This window comes from Taeniopygia guttata, chromosome 3 (genome assembly GCF_048771995.1).
Source record: "Taeniopygia guttata chromosome 3, bTaeGut7.mat, whole genome shotgun sequence".
Classification (NCBI taxonomy): Eukaryota; Metazoa; Chordata; class Aves; order Passeriformes; family Estrildidae; genus Taeniopygia; species Taeniopygia guttata.
In genome coordinates, this window is record NC_133027.1 from 26,044,053 (window position 1) to 26,057,984 (window position 13,932).

A 13,932-nucleotide genomic window follows, 5' to 3' on the forward strand; every position below is an offset into this window, starting at 1 on the left:
TGGGAATATATCACTTCAGACTGTTTGAGAAGATTAAGGGTTGTCATGGCAAAATGAATCATGATATTTTCCAAATTTTATTGCTTTCATTTCTAGACTTTGCACATTTAGGAAGTTTGTCTGGCTTTTTTTTAAGCCTCCATATTCTGAATAATAAAGTGATCAACTGATGAGAAAGAAATTTATGTAGTTGTAAAATTGGTAATAAGACCAAAATTAACTAAGGAAAAAAAAAAGGGAAAAAATATCTAATAGTACTAATATTAGTTGTACTTTCATTTTACTGTGACACATAAACTTAACTGAGGGATTTTTCCAACGACTGAGAATAGATAATACTAGTTATGGACTAAATGGCAATGCAGCCAGACCACTCATTAAGCTCAAAATGTCCTGTAATGTTCTTAATGATAGGACTGATCTGGACTTCAAAAATCCTTAAGTATCTACACAGTTATGTTTACAGGTGTCCTAGGTATCCCTGTGCAGTCAACGTATATATTCACATAAAATGCCTTAAGGTTTTCTCAACAGAGGATGCAGGACACAGGTCCTGTGGCTTTTTGGAAGCTGGAGATAAAGGAGGATATTATAGGGTATCTTAAATGGTGTCATCAATGAAACACAGCCAACTAGATGAACCACTTCTCAGCATTGTCAGCAATGGCCAAAAGCTTATCCAACAACACAGCAAACAGTAGAGGCACAGGTCAGATGGCTAAGTACAGGCATTTGGGATGCATCTGACTTGACCTCTAGCCATTGAGACAGAAGGCATGAGTCTCCTGTAAATCCTGTTCAATACCTGCCAATCCTATAAGCCATAGCAGCTACCTTAGGGCATCTCACATGGCACCAGACAAGAGTGCTTAGGAAATTGAATCAAGTAAGGAATATCAAAAAATGTCAGGGAGACAAGAGAAAATTCTCAATCTCTCAGTTGATTCCTCTCTGTATAGCCAACAGCCAACTGGCTTAGTAGCTTAACTTCCCACCATCTTCATTCATTCCATTCTGGCAAAAGTGATGTGCCAAAGCCAATGAACTGGCCTATTCCCTGTCTTCTTTTCCCACAATAAAATATTAATGTACACTGCTTTACTTTCTATGAAGATAGCATATAGTTCAATTCAAATTATGTTTCCAGGGTTTTAAAAATTCAGATGTGATCAGCTGTGGATTCTGTTAAATCTCTTCCCTAATCCCAGTATTCCACATGATATACCTTCATCACTTACCTTGTTCCTCCATTTCTCACATACTAACACCTATATTTAATCTCATCTTAACTACTTGCATTAAAAGTAAGCCCTAAAGCCACATACAGTTCCTTTCCAGATGCTGCTGTTGAATTATTTCCCTATGGATTTCACCTAACATTCCGGCAATGTCCTCTGGCGCTTCAGTCCACATCTCATCCATTCAAAGCCTTTAAACTTCTTTTTCCAAGAAACTCATAAACTAACACCTTTATTCCCATACAAAACAGCTAACATCTGTGGACAAAAAGCCCCACTCAAACAAAGAAGAAATGTCTACCCAGTATAATTTTTTCAACAGTGCACCTTTTAGCAGTTTCTACATGTAATAAATCCGTGTTTTTGTTGCAAGAGCTGCTGAGAATGACTCTCATAAGAATATTTAATCCAAATAAATTCAAATGTAATGTCACAATTGGAGTAACTTTCATTCATTTACACCAAACTGTAAAATAAATCTCCATTTAACAAGGGAATTATCTAAAAATAATATCAGCTATAACAACATTCCAAGAGTAAATATAATTTCCTTCTTATCACCTGCAGTATCTTTTCCATCTTTTGCAATATTAGAACTTCGTCCCAAATATTACTCAAAATCTTCACCATTGATACAATACCTTGCCCAAGACTCCTGCAATAACTAATCCAGTTAAGTTCGAAAAGTTAGGGAAAAAAAGGTATGAGCTGATTACTTCTAATTGTAATAACTTAAGTTTGAAGGGCAACCCTTAAAACTATCCCTGGAAATATTTTTCTGAAATGTAAACTATGCATTTAGCAGTTTTCCGCTGAAGTGATTGATAAAAGACCAGATAATAAAATATGTGTCTGATTATTCATATCTTATGCAATAAAATTCTTATTATTCATTGTATATTTATTTCCCTATCAACATATTACAAAATAGAAAAAAATCCTTAATCTCTACTGCAGGGTTTAATTTTAAAGCATGTGCACCATTGTGACATTTCTAACCCAAAAGGGCTCTATATGTGTACATTAACACAGCAGTAATATTTCCCTTTTGATGAAAAGCAAAAATGCTGGATTTGTTTTACGGGTATTTAGCATAGTATGAAAGTCTGATTTTGATCATGCTCTTATCTCAGAAATTTCTGATCAATCAAGAAAGCATCTTCTCTCAGAATTTATTATTTATTATATGGACTGAGTATAAGTGTGTGTTTGTGGGTAGCAACATCTTCCTTTATTTTAAGCAGCTAATTCCTCTTCTTCCCACACTACCTGCACATCCTCCAGGTCTTAACACTAGATATCAAACAAACCCAAGTAATTTTACATTTCACCTCCCTTTTCCCAGTCAATGTTTCAAAAAAATGTTCCAATTCCAGTGGTGCAAGACCTAACCTATCCCAGCCAGAATTTCTTGAACATGACTAACCAAAATGGAACAGATACAGTTTCTTTGCAGTGGCATCAACATCTCCCTGTTTGACTGGAGATACTCACTCTACTCTATCAGAGGACCTAACTTGACTTTTTTTAAATGGCTATATTGGCAGCTCATAGTCATCCTACAATTTGTGAAGATTCCAAAGTTCTTCTTCAATCTCTTCTAACACTAAGGTCAAAGTTTCTAGTTTGGGTTAAAAGTCTCAAAGCACCTAATCATTCTATATTCTTGGATTTCACCCCAGTCTTTTACACTACTTTAGCCATCCAGCACTTCCAGCTGTGTCTTTACCATATTCCTACTGCATCAAAATTACGTTCTAGCCTACATGACAACGTAACAATAAATCTGTAGGATAAGACCAATGTCAACTACTCTCAGACCATCTCTTCTCCAGCAAGAAGGTTCCTGCTAACCAGAGGACACCAGCAGCAGATAAACACCTGCTGCTCAGCCTGAGCATTTCCCAAAGCAGACCACAATGTACATTACACACTCTGGTCAAATCCTGAGTCACCACCAGAAATGACCTTGATCGCTGCAGAAATCTCCCCAATACTGCAGTATGTACAGCCACCTCTTTTCTCCATAGATACCAGAACATTTTACAGTTCTGATACAAATCCATGTCTTTAACAAAATCTTGTGTACTATAGCTCTTACTTAGTAAAAGTAAACCAGACCTTTAATATTAAGTTAATCAGACCTGTTAATAAAAAACATATCCATTGGGGTAATGCTAAGAAAATTAAGCTGGACTGTATTCTTTATATAAAGCATTACAGAAGCGTTCTGAAGCAGTTAAGAAATTAAGCATATGGAGAAAGTTTAGCACACTGCCACATGAATGTGATAGCTCATCTAGTCAGGTGTTCAGTAATTTTTTGATGCATTATAGTCTAAATAAGACTGAAGCAGGTATTAGTAACTTCTACAAATAGGTAGTAGAAAATTCTATTTACTGCCTATTTAGCCACCTAGCCAAATTACCTATTACTTTTCATATCTCCTTTTTAATAACTTTACTACTCTAGTAAATCTATCTTTTAAAGTCAAATATTGTTCAAAAAACACCACAAAAATAGTTGGCTAAGTGAAACAGAAAAAAATAAGGGAAAACAAAGACTAAGACATCCCACTATTCACTTTAGAACCCATTATTTCACCTCCAGTAGAGCTTCAAGTGGTTAAACCTGGACAGGATTACAAATTAGTCAGTACTGTATATAACCAAATTATTATATAGTTGTGGTCTTTATACAAAATAGAATGATTTTTACAAGAGCTCTGGCAGCAACATTTACATTTTACTTGGTGGTTAAAGAAAAATCCTGAGAAACTCCTGAAAATATTTCAGCAATAAACTCTTTGTTTTTATCAGCCATGAAAGCATTATTTCTGGGAAACTGTTCTTGTACCTAAACCCCCTTTCCTATTTTATTCCTTAGTGTACTCTCATAAATATCATTATAGTGGTGCTGCTATAACTATCTTGCATACACTGGTCATAAAAAAAAAAATACCAACAAACCTTTTACAATCATTACTTGAGCCAGTATAGTTTCTAGATCACATAACAAGAAACACTTTTTTTTTCTTGAACGGGATTGGTATAGAATGCACTCCTACATAAGGAAAACCTTTGTGGGCTGTTTAAGAATCCACGTGAGAAATATGGAAATTTGAACAGATTCATGTAAAATCACAGCAAGGTAATGCAGAAGCAAATGTGAACAATGATCAACTCTGGATTTAATTAGTCTACTATGCAGCTCACACCCACATCAAGGTGCATGGGGAAGATGCTTGCTGTATATTCTCATGTTTGCTGTTCACTGATGAAAACATCCTTCTGTATCCTTGGACGAAGAAAAATGGTGATGAAAATGAAAGATGAGCACTGCAAAAATTAAGTAAAAGGATCCATTACAATAAAGAAAACCTTTTTTTTAATCTACTATTTTCTGAGAATATGTTAATGATTGTTTTTGACTGCAAACCCACTCTGTTGCATAAGACTTTTCAAATGCATCTGATAGGGGGAGAGAGATTGACACAATCTAAGAGGCATATCAAGGTATTTTGAAGGAAACTTTTAAAAGATGTTCAGATCTTTTGAAAGGAATTATGCACCAAAATGTAGCGAGGGCACATGAACAGAATTATAGTGCTTTGCTTCAGGTCTAATACATAAAAGTCCATTTTATTTTTTTTATTGCTTTATTTCTTTACCATATTTTATTTCTTTGCCATTAAAAAATCCATTTAAAAAATTATTTCTTTCCCCAAAATTAGATAGACATTATTCACAGGGAAATACAATAGCTGGAAGCTGTATGTGGCTTACCTATACAAACCCCTATGCTCACAACAATGTTGCTTTGGGTATTCCATATATGCATCTTTTGAGATACGAGGCTCAGATCATCTGAAGCAAAATTAAAATGCTGCCAGTTCTCATACCACTCAGAACATAGTTCATCATCTCTCCACCTCTGAAGTCACACTGCTACATAGTAATTAAATTTCACTTCCAAAGAGTGGAGCAAAATGGAAGATGATCCCACCACCTATCTGAAAACAGAAGATGCAACAAACAAGAGCTGCTCTTAGAAAGTAAGTTTAAAATGTATTTAAGTATAGTTTAAATGATTTTGTTCTAGGCTTGGCTTACGTTTTTAAAGGTTTGAAGGACTGACTGATTACTGGAACTGGAATTGGACTGAACGACTATTCAGAAAGGATATGCTGGTAACTTCGCTTCACTTCTTCCCCTACGAAGCCATGTTTAGTAGAGTCATGGTCTACCCTGTGGATTTGGCACTACCCTACACTCCCTGCAGCCGCTGTGCACACCTGCTCACAGCTCACACACAGGAGGGCGAGCAGCCACCTTCCCTCACCCCTCCGCAATGGCTCTGCCTGCGCACCCCCACGGCGGCAGCGACTGCCCTCGACAGCAAACGCGCCCGTGGGAGCAACACAAGCTGCGTGCGGCAAGGGCAGGGCTGCGGCCCGCCCAAATGCGCCTCACCCTGACATTTTATCATTTTCACACAGGGAATGATCACGCGTGGCGAGGACCGCTGCTGAGTGGGTTTGCCACTGCCTCACCGCTGCCCCAGCACCACCCACCTGTGTTCGCAGTGCCTGGAACACGGCGTAACACCGGCCGTGTGCTGAAACAGTGACCAGACACACCGCAGCGCTGCGGGGCGGCGGGTATGGGCCTCCCGCGCTCACCCGCAGCTCCGGGCAGGACGGGAGACGGGAGGGAGGGGACAGACTCGGGAGCTGCCGGCGGGCAGGTGCGGCAGCGGCGCGGGGAACGCGCCTGCGGGGCGAGGGGGCGGCGAGGGGGCGGCGAGGGGGCGGCGAGGGGGCGGCGAGGGGGCGGCGAGGGGGCGGCGAGGGGGCGGCGAGGGGGCGGCGAGGGGGCGGCGGCGCCCCGTCCTCCCCCTGGTGGCGGCCGCGCCCTGTAGGGCCGGCCCCGTCCCATCCCTGGACCCGCTGCTGCCGGTACCTGCGCGGGCTGCGCGGCCGCGGGCGGCTCCGCGATCCACAGCTGCTCCTTGAGGAGGTGCTGGTAGCTGAGGCAGTGCTTCAGCGCGGACGGCACCGTGCCCATGGCTCGCTCGGCAGCCGCCGCCGCAGGCTGGGCGCAGCCTCCCGGCCCGCGCGCCAGCGGCCCCGCGATTGGCGGAGCGCGAGCGCCGCCGCGTCCCCTCCCGCGCGGCTGCGGCGGCCGCCGCCTCACGCCCGCCGGCCCCGGGGCGCGCCCCGTGCCTCTCCTCCTCCGCGCCCCTCGCCCTCTGCCCCTTCGCTCCTCCTGCCCGCCTCGCCTTCCCGGCTGAGGAGCCGCGGCTGCGGGTGGGCGCGCTCGCTGCGGGCTCGGCCGGCACCGCAGCAGGCTGCAGCCGCGGGGCGTGCGTGCGGGAGGAACGCTGGGGACAGCCGGGAGGGCCGAGCGTGGTGACAGCCAGCCTCCTGCCACACATGCCCCTTGCCCCGGGACATCGGCCCAGCCTGGCCTGGCAAGGCTTTAGGCAGCAGGAGCGAAAGAGAGGAGCAAGGGAAGGGACAGGGCTGTTCCCAGACCAAGCCTGCGTGTCCTGTTCGGAATCCCTGGGCCGTGCAGACACTGCACGATAAACCAAGTCGTGCTCACTCGGGCGTCCAGTTGACACGAGGCTTCGTGCACACACTGGCATTTCTGCTTTCCTTTTAGGTAGCAAAAGCTTAGAGCTTTACAAATGTAATACTGTTGAGGTTTCAACAGCTCTCTCCGCGGCAGCAAGTAATATATGCTCCCTTACTTTCATTGTAACGGATCATTTTAATGTCAGCCAACTTTCCGAACTCCTCTGAAGCAAAATTTGTTTCTGGATCATTTGTTTTCTGGGGTATCAGAGATATTTTGTTAAATTTATTAACCTTTCCATCAATCATTTTCTGCAAAAGATTATCAGGTATACCACCAAGTCTGTTTCAGCTGTTTACAGATAGAAATGATGCTCTCAAAGCCCCGTCTTTCTTTTGCAGTTTTGCTTTTCATCCTTGTTTTTTGTGCATCTAAAAATGGTATTTCCATAGCCATTGTAAAACCAAACTGGATGCTGATTGATTGGCTGGGAAGCTATTGTTTTTCAAGGATACTCATGGCTTTTCAGAAGTAAGATATTTAAAATCCAGTGTGAAAAATTAAAAATGTTACTGATGGTCATCTTTGCAATTTCAAATCTGGCCACTGAAAAGTGCCAGGAAGTATTTTTACTGACAACGGTCTGATGCAGGTAGTATCTTTTCTGCTTTTTTTCCAGTAAAACATTTGTGAATCCAACATTCTTTTATTTTCACAGTTCAGAATTCCACTGAGCTTTCCTTAAATGCTGGCTCTAGGTATTTGCTCTAGGTCTTGTTACCTGTTTAGTTAGAGATAAAATATAGAGAAGCTTGCAAAAAAAATCATGCCTTTCTTTTTTGTCTCACAGTGAGAGAAAGTTTATCAATGATATGGTATATGTGAAAGGAAAGGCACTTTGTTAAGATTAATAATTTCATTTTCACTTTTCTGTACATTTCATAGCCAGCTGGAAAAAGGATAACTGCAATCACAAGAAAGTTAGGAGTATGTCTGTGAATAAAGTGTACCTCTCCTACCTACCTCGCCTGTCCTTGAGTTACTCCAGTTCCAAAGTCAAATTTCATATGGCCTTTAATCATCTTTCTTACAAATACCTCTGAAATTAGCTGTATTGTAATGCACCACAGGTAGCTTATATATCAACCTGCTCTTTTCTCCACATTAAATCCCTTCTAATAGTATTGTTTTTATGTCTGTTACTGTTTTGTTTTTGTAGGGCTTAAAACCTCAGTGGCCTCTTCCAGCCTCCATCCAGTGTGGATGCTTACTGTCACAAACCTGCTTCAAGACTAAGAGTGCCACCACATATTCTGAAAAAGAACATCTTTATCTTAATTCCTGGTGCTGTTGGGCAGAGAAGGAAAATATAACACATACATTCTAAAGTTATCCCAAATTGAGTTCCCATGCAACAGTTTCTGATTGCTTCTTTTCTGTTCTACCTCTTACTCTCCCTGCAATCACAATTTGTTTTCACCTTTGCCAGTTTTGCACTGAATTTTTCAACTGGTCCTTCTAAATGCAAGAAGGAATTGTTTCAAAAACAAGAGATGTATATATAAAACACATTCATCTGAAATATGCATGTTGCTTGGGAGAAGGGTGTGATAATCTTTTTATTGAAAAAGGCCCTATGTGTTAAAACCTCAAGAGCTAAAATGGATTGTTATTGCTAGACACAAGTCACATTGGACAGCACAGAGTGAAAGAAACTCAAAGAGGATTGTGTTTTAGACACACACAATCATCTTGCTACTCTTCTTTGCTTGCAGAGGCTACAAAACTTACTCCACCCCACTTTATGAGTTAAAATGAAGGCAGATACCCTTGTCCTGTGATAGTACCAATATATTTAGTAACTGAAGGGTTTGCAGGATCAGGTAAAGAATAATGGACACTTCTGGCAGATCTTTCTGTAACAGCATGTGGCCCTCTCGTTGTCTGGACTTTTATATGACCTGTGCTGTTCCTTATTTTAATTCTGCATATCTTTTGTTCAACACCAGCATTTTGGAAGACCTTCAGTTTACTAGAACACATGGAAGGGCTCATGTATTTAGTGCTCTATCAGGATAGTGAGAAGAAATTGTGCACAACTGGCTTTTGGCTTTCCATCTGTCTCTTAAAACTGTTTATCATTCTGATACTCCTCTGAATTGATCATTGTCATTGGCTCACACTGTGTTCTGGTCAAAGGTCTTAAAACGTTTATTAAAAGGAATGCTTTTGACTAAAATAAATAATCTCTCATAGAAGTCATGCCACCAAGCCAACCAGATGGAGAAAACAGGCATATTTGTGTAATGTGCAGAGTAACTCCAAACACTATCACAAGAGGTGTTTCTGTACTCCTTATTGTTCCCATGCAGTTACACAGGTAGTTGGCAGTCAGATAATTAGGAGTGGAAATATAAAGCTGTTGGATTTCCTGCAGTGTGACACAAAAGCTTGGCCAAGAAAGGCATGGTAAAAATAGGTTGATCGTTTATAAGCATCTAAAAGAAAATAAGAAAGTTGTTTAAAGAGTGATTTGATGACAGCAAGAAGGACAGAATCAGAAGCAAGGGAGCTATTCATACTGATGATAATCATAAGTGCCAAACTGGCAAGCAGCCAAAGTGCCTACTAGGCAGGGATCAAAGACACATATGGTGAGTCTCAAACAACAAGTAAGCCATAGAATTCTGGCAAGCATTTCAGGAATAATATGCTCCAGCCCTGACAAAGATGAGGGCTAAAAAAAAGAACAATGGGGCTACCAATACTGAATCATACCTCAGGGAAAGCAAAGCTTTCATCATTTCAGTTTTATTGGAGAAAAATGTAGATAACTTCTCACACATGGTCGGTCTGGATGATCTAAATTGATGGGAAGTGTAACATAATGTTAAAAAATATCCTTTACAGTTGTGGCAGTAAATCAGTATTCCATTAGCTGCAGCATCATTCAGAGACGGCATTCTTCAGAGAGTTAGTAATAGATTTACTTTGCCAAAGTAAAACTATATCCCAGGTGATAGACACCTGGCATTGGAAACAGACGCAATCAAGAAGAAAGTCCAAGTTAGTGTCTTGCCAGATGTTAGAGCCTGTTCTTTTCTATTCTTTCACTAATTTGGTCAGATGGCAGGGTTTATGACAACTAGATCACAATGTAAAACAAGCAAACACAAAAAGGGACAAATTTTAACTTTATTCTCACGCTACTATGCAGCATGAAAAAGGAGAAGGAAATTCTGTGAGGTTAGACCTGGTTTCATAGTTACACACCCATACACAGAGTCATTAAAAAGAGGATGTGTCATAAGCTGTGTTATTTTACATTTGTAAAGGGTGCTGACTTTTACATTGGCAAGAATGGTACTCAGCAGTCCTTGGGACTTTGGGTGGTCTCCAAAGTACCAGCCCTGCATAGCTACCTAGAGTTGTTATGAGGCATATCAAGGACAGCAGAGAATTGTAGCAGAAAGAGCTCATTTATGGATAACATTTTCCATTTGAGTTATTTCCATAACTGACAGAAATGCTGCTGAACTAAATGTGTCCCTTGTCTGACTCCATCATTTAGACTGTGATTTCTTTGTCTCAGGGACCTGACCTACCACTTGACAGTATCAGGAGAAACTATGAGCCAATTCCTGAATGGATTTTCAAGGTGTTATATATATTTAAGGATATATTTGCTTTTCAGAGCAAGTGTTTTGCCTACTGTTATACAGACTTTTTCCATCTCTTTTTTTCACATCAATGTACTTAGTATCACCATCTCCACCTAGTCTTCTCTGCCAATAAATACTAATGTGATTTTTTATAGGGATTATATGGTAGAATATGCAGTAACCTCTGATTTCCTTCCTCTCTTTATGTTATTAAGAGACAACAAAATAGTACTGATTGTCAGTGAAGCTAGTTTTCTTATTTTTCAAAAAAAGTGACTCTTTTACATAAAGTAGGATAAAAAGAAACTATAAATTACTCTTAGGAAATGTTTATTGGATAAAGAATGCTTTTATGCTATATCCATTGCTTCTCAAATAGAAAGCTTTTATCAGAGTTTAGTCAAAACAGGACAAAATAACCACTTGAAAATTGTACCTCCACTGGATTCTGGGAGTGATGCTTTCCAAACAGGAAAAAAGAGTTAAAGACCTGAACATTTTCTGTTCTCTTAGTGTGCAATTATTCTGATTTATTTTAATTACATATTTTAGTATCAAAATGAACCATCTTCTACAAACCATATACAACTTCTCTATTTTAAACCTTTCTGGCAAGTGAAATGAATTAGGCATTATCCAATAAAACACAAATGCATGTAGATGCTACAAACACAAAAACTAAATTTACATGTTATTTTTTTATTATTATTTTATTCTTCTAATTACTAAGTTAATGTGCAAAACATATTTTTCACGATAGTGACCAGTCTGACACTAGAAATTTTCTATTTCTTCTGTTACCAACATTACTCAAGTTAGGACAAAAAAAAAACAAAAGCAAAACAATAGAGAAGTCTTCTGGTGCAGTATAGACTTTCTTAATTTGGAAACTAAACAGTAAAAAAGGCAGAGTTATTACTTAAGAGACAAAGAAAAGTTTGTGTTTGCACATAAAAGATGTGCTTGCCAAGGTAGTTTGCTCTTGTTTAATATGGCAGTTTTGTGTTTTTCAATTTACTTCATATAATTTTGCCTAAACAATGTGCAATTAAAATGCATATCCACAGTAACTGAAAGCAGTTTTTAAATTATCAACACAACAAAAACTTTTAGACAAAATACCACTAAATAATGAAAAATAAATTGGAATAGTGTGTAGTGTAGGATAAAAACAAATATCACATGTGCCGTAATGCAAAGTAATCTGAGATCAAGTGTATGTATGCATCATTGTTTTCTCTAATTCTGTTTGTATTTAACTTCAGAGTCAGATTGAAGTTTTCAGCTGAGTCCTATGATCTAAAATCCTCTTTAGTAGTATGCATAGGTAGGACAAAGAATTGTATTTTTTGGCTTCAATAGTAAAGACTAAACCAGGCAAATAAATATTGTAACTCTAGAGGAAAGACTGACATAGGAATTACTGGAATGGTATTAGCATTTAGAGATTTCCTTTTTAACAGAATGGTAGCAACAGCACTATAAAGTAAAAAAACTTAGGAAAAGTCAGGTTTCTTACATCTTGTTTTGCTATCTTCATCACTAATACAAGATTTAGTCACATAAAAATTGATGTGCACTACTTCATGTTTCATTTGCAACAAAAAGCACATTCTTGAATCCACAGCATTCTAACACAAAATTATCTGTAAACTTCATTCAGGCACAAAAAACCTACAATACACTTAAATTAAAATGCTAATATGATATTGTGAAGCAGGATACATCTTACTTTTGTTATGTTTAGGACTCTCAGTGTTGCTTAAGCAATATTCTGGGAAACAGAACAGTGTTCTTTTTCATTACAAGAATGCCATTTGCAGTTTCAACCATTCCATGCTAGCCTTAATTATTTCTTTCCCCAATTTAAAACACAATTCACCTCCAAAGCAGCATGTTTGTATACCAGGATGAGAAAATAATTGTTTCACATACTACATCTGGGACTTTTAATATCTATGTGTCAGCTCATAGAATTATCAGAGAATCTTAAAATTGCTTAGGTTTGAAAAGAATTTTAGAATCATTGAGTTCAGCCATTAACCCAATACTGCCAAGTCTATCACTAAAACATGTCTCTAAGCATCACAATTACTTGACAGCACAAGAATTCAAAATTTTCGCATCTTTCTGACTGCAAATAATGACTTTTAGAAGTGTTAGTGTGGTCCTAGTACAACAGGGTGCTAGTTTTGGCTGGGATGGAGTTAATTGTTTTCATCACAGCTTGTATGGTGCTGTGTTTTGGTATTGTGATGTAAACAGTGTAGATAAGACACCCATGTTTTATTATTTTATTCCTGATCATCGTCAAATCTTTCTCTGTTTCTCTCAGTGGTAGACTGTGGGAGGGCAAGAAGTTGGGACACAGCTGGGACAGCCAACCGCAAAATGATCAACATGCTGATAAAAGCTGAGGAAGGAGGAAACAGGGTGACATTCAGGTTTATGCCATTTGTCTTCCCAAGTAACAGTCATATGTGACGGAGCCTTGCTTTGCTGCACATGGCAGAACACTCGCCTTCCAATTAGAAGTGCTGAGTTGATTCCTTATTTTGCCTTGGTTGCATGCACAGCTTGGCTTTCCCTATTAAACTGTCTTTATCTCAACTCACAAGTTTTCTCACCTCTGTGCTTTTGTTTCTCTCCTCCATCCCGCTATGGGGAAGTCAGTAAGTGTAGGGGTGAACTGCATACCACGGTTAACTCATAACAAACAGATCCAATCTGCATGAGACTGCAGAGGAAAAAAAATAGATGAGGACAGCATTAGTCAAATTCCTACTTTAGGCACTTAAATTAGGCATTGCCACATTTATAATCTTTTAGAGAGATTTAAGCTGCCTGAGCTGCATTTTTCCTGGAGTAAATGGAGGGTTCTAGGTGTCCACATCACACTCAGGGAAGTGTTTGCTCCAGTTTAGGTGTAGACTTGTTTTTCCAGTGTGATGAAGGAAACTGTGATGTTTTCTAGACAGGGCAGTACCTGCACATATTGAAAAGTTAGGCACTGAATTTTGGCCAGTCGGAAACATCAAGCACAGAGGAATAGCTACAAAGTTCCTGGCTGAGTTTGAGAAGCCTTCAGAGGATTGGACCTACACTTCCCATTTACTAGGAGACGATCCTAAATGCCAAACCAAATGTTGACACTGCATCACTATATAGCCAGGAATTTGAGTGATAAGGAATCAAAAACAATACATAAAGTATTTAATTAGTTCTATAGTAATACATTAGTGTTACAGTTCTGACTTTGATCTTTATGTATTGCAGATCCTAGTGCAGCAAAATTTTCTAAGATCTGTAGTTTTCTAGAAAGTCAACAGGTAAACAGACTTTTGGACTTAAAACTATTGTGTTTGGGGTTTTTTGGTGTGGGTTTTGGTTTGTGTGTGGTTTTGTGGGGTTTTTTTTATTTTTTTCTGCTCATGCAGAACTTCTGTTAAAATT

At 39.4% G+C, this 13,932-nt stretch overlaps 1 protein-coding gene and 1 long non-coding RNA gene across 4 annotated transcripts in view; one reads left to right on the forward strand and one right to left on the reverse strand.

Moving 5' to 3' along the window:
• The window catches only part of HMGCLL1 (3-hydroxy-3-methylglutaryl-CoA lyase like 1), a 73,298-nt gene extending 66,867 nt beyond the window's left edge, over nucleotides 1-6,431 (reverse strand). The window contains exon 1 of one of the 2 annotated variants that reach the window (XM_030267362.4): nucleotides 6,200-6,431. In XM_030267362.4, coding sequence (XP_030123222.4) covers nucleotides 6,200-6,304 — 105 coding nt within the window. In that variant the 5' untranslated portion in view covers nucleotides 6,305-6,431. Of the gene's footprint in view, nucleotides 1-5,811; nucleotides 5,964-6,199 lie in introns of those variants that run through there. The other variant, XM_030267364.4, reaches the window with a different exon arrangement.
• The window catches only part of LOC140683659 (uncharacterized), a 47,826-nt gene continuing 39,370 nt past the window's right edge, over nucleotides 5,477-13,932 (forward strand). The window contains exon 1 of one of the 2 annotated variants that reach the window (XR_012054887.1): nucleotides 5,477-5,898. This is a non-coding gene — a long non-coding RNA (uncharacterized lncRNA). Of the gene's footprint in view, nucleotides 5,985-13,932 lie in introns of both variants that reach the window. The other variant, XR_012054886.1, reaches the window with a different exon arrangement.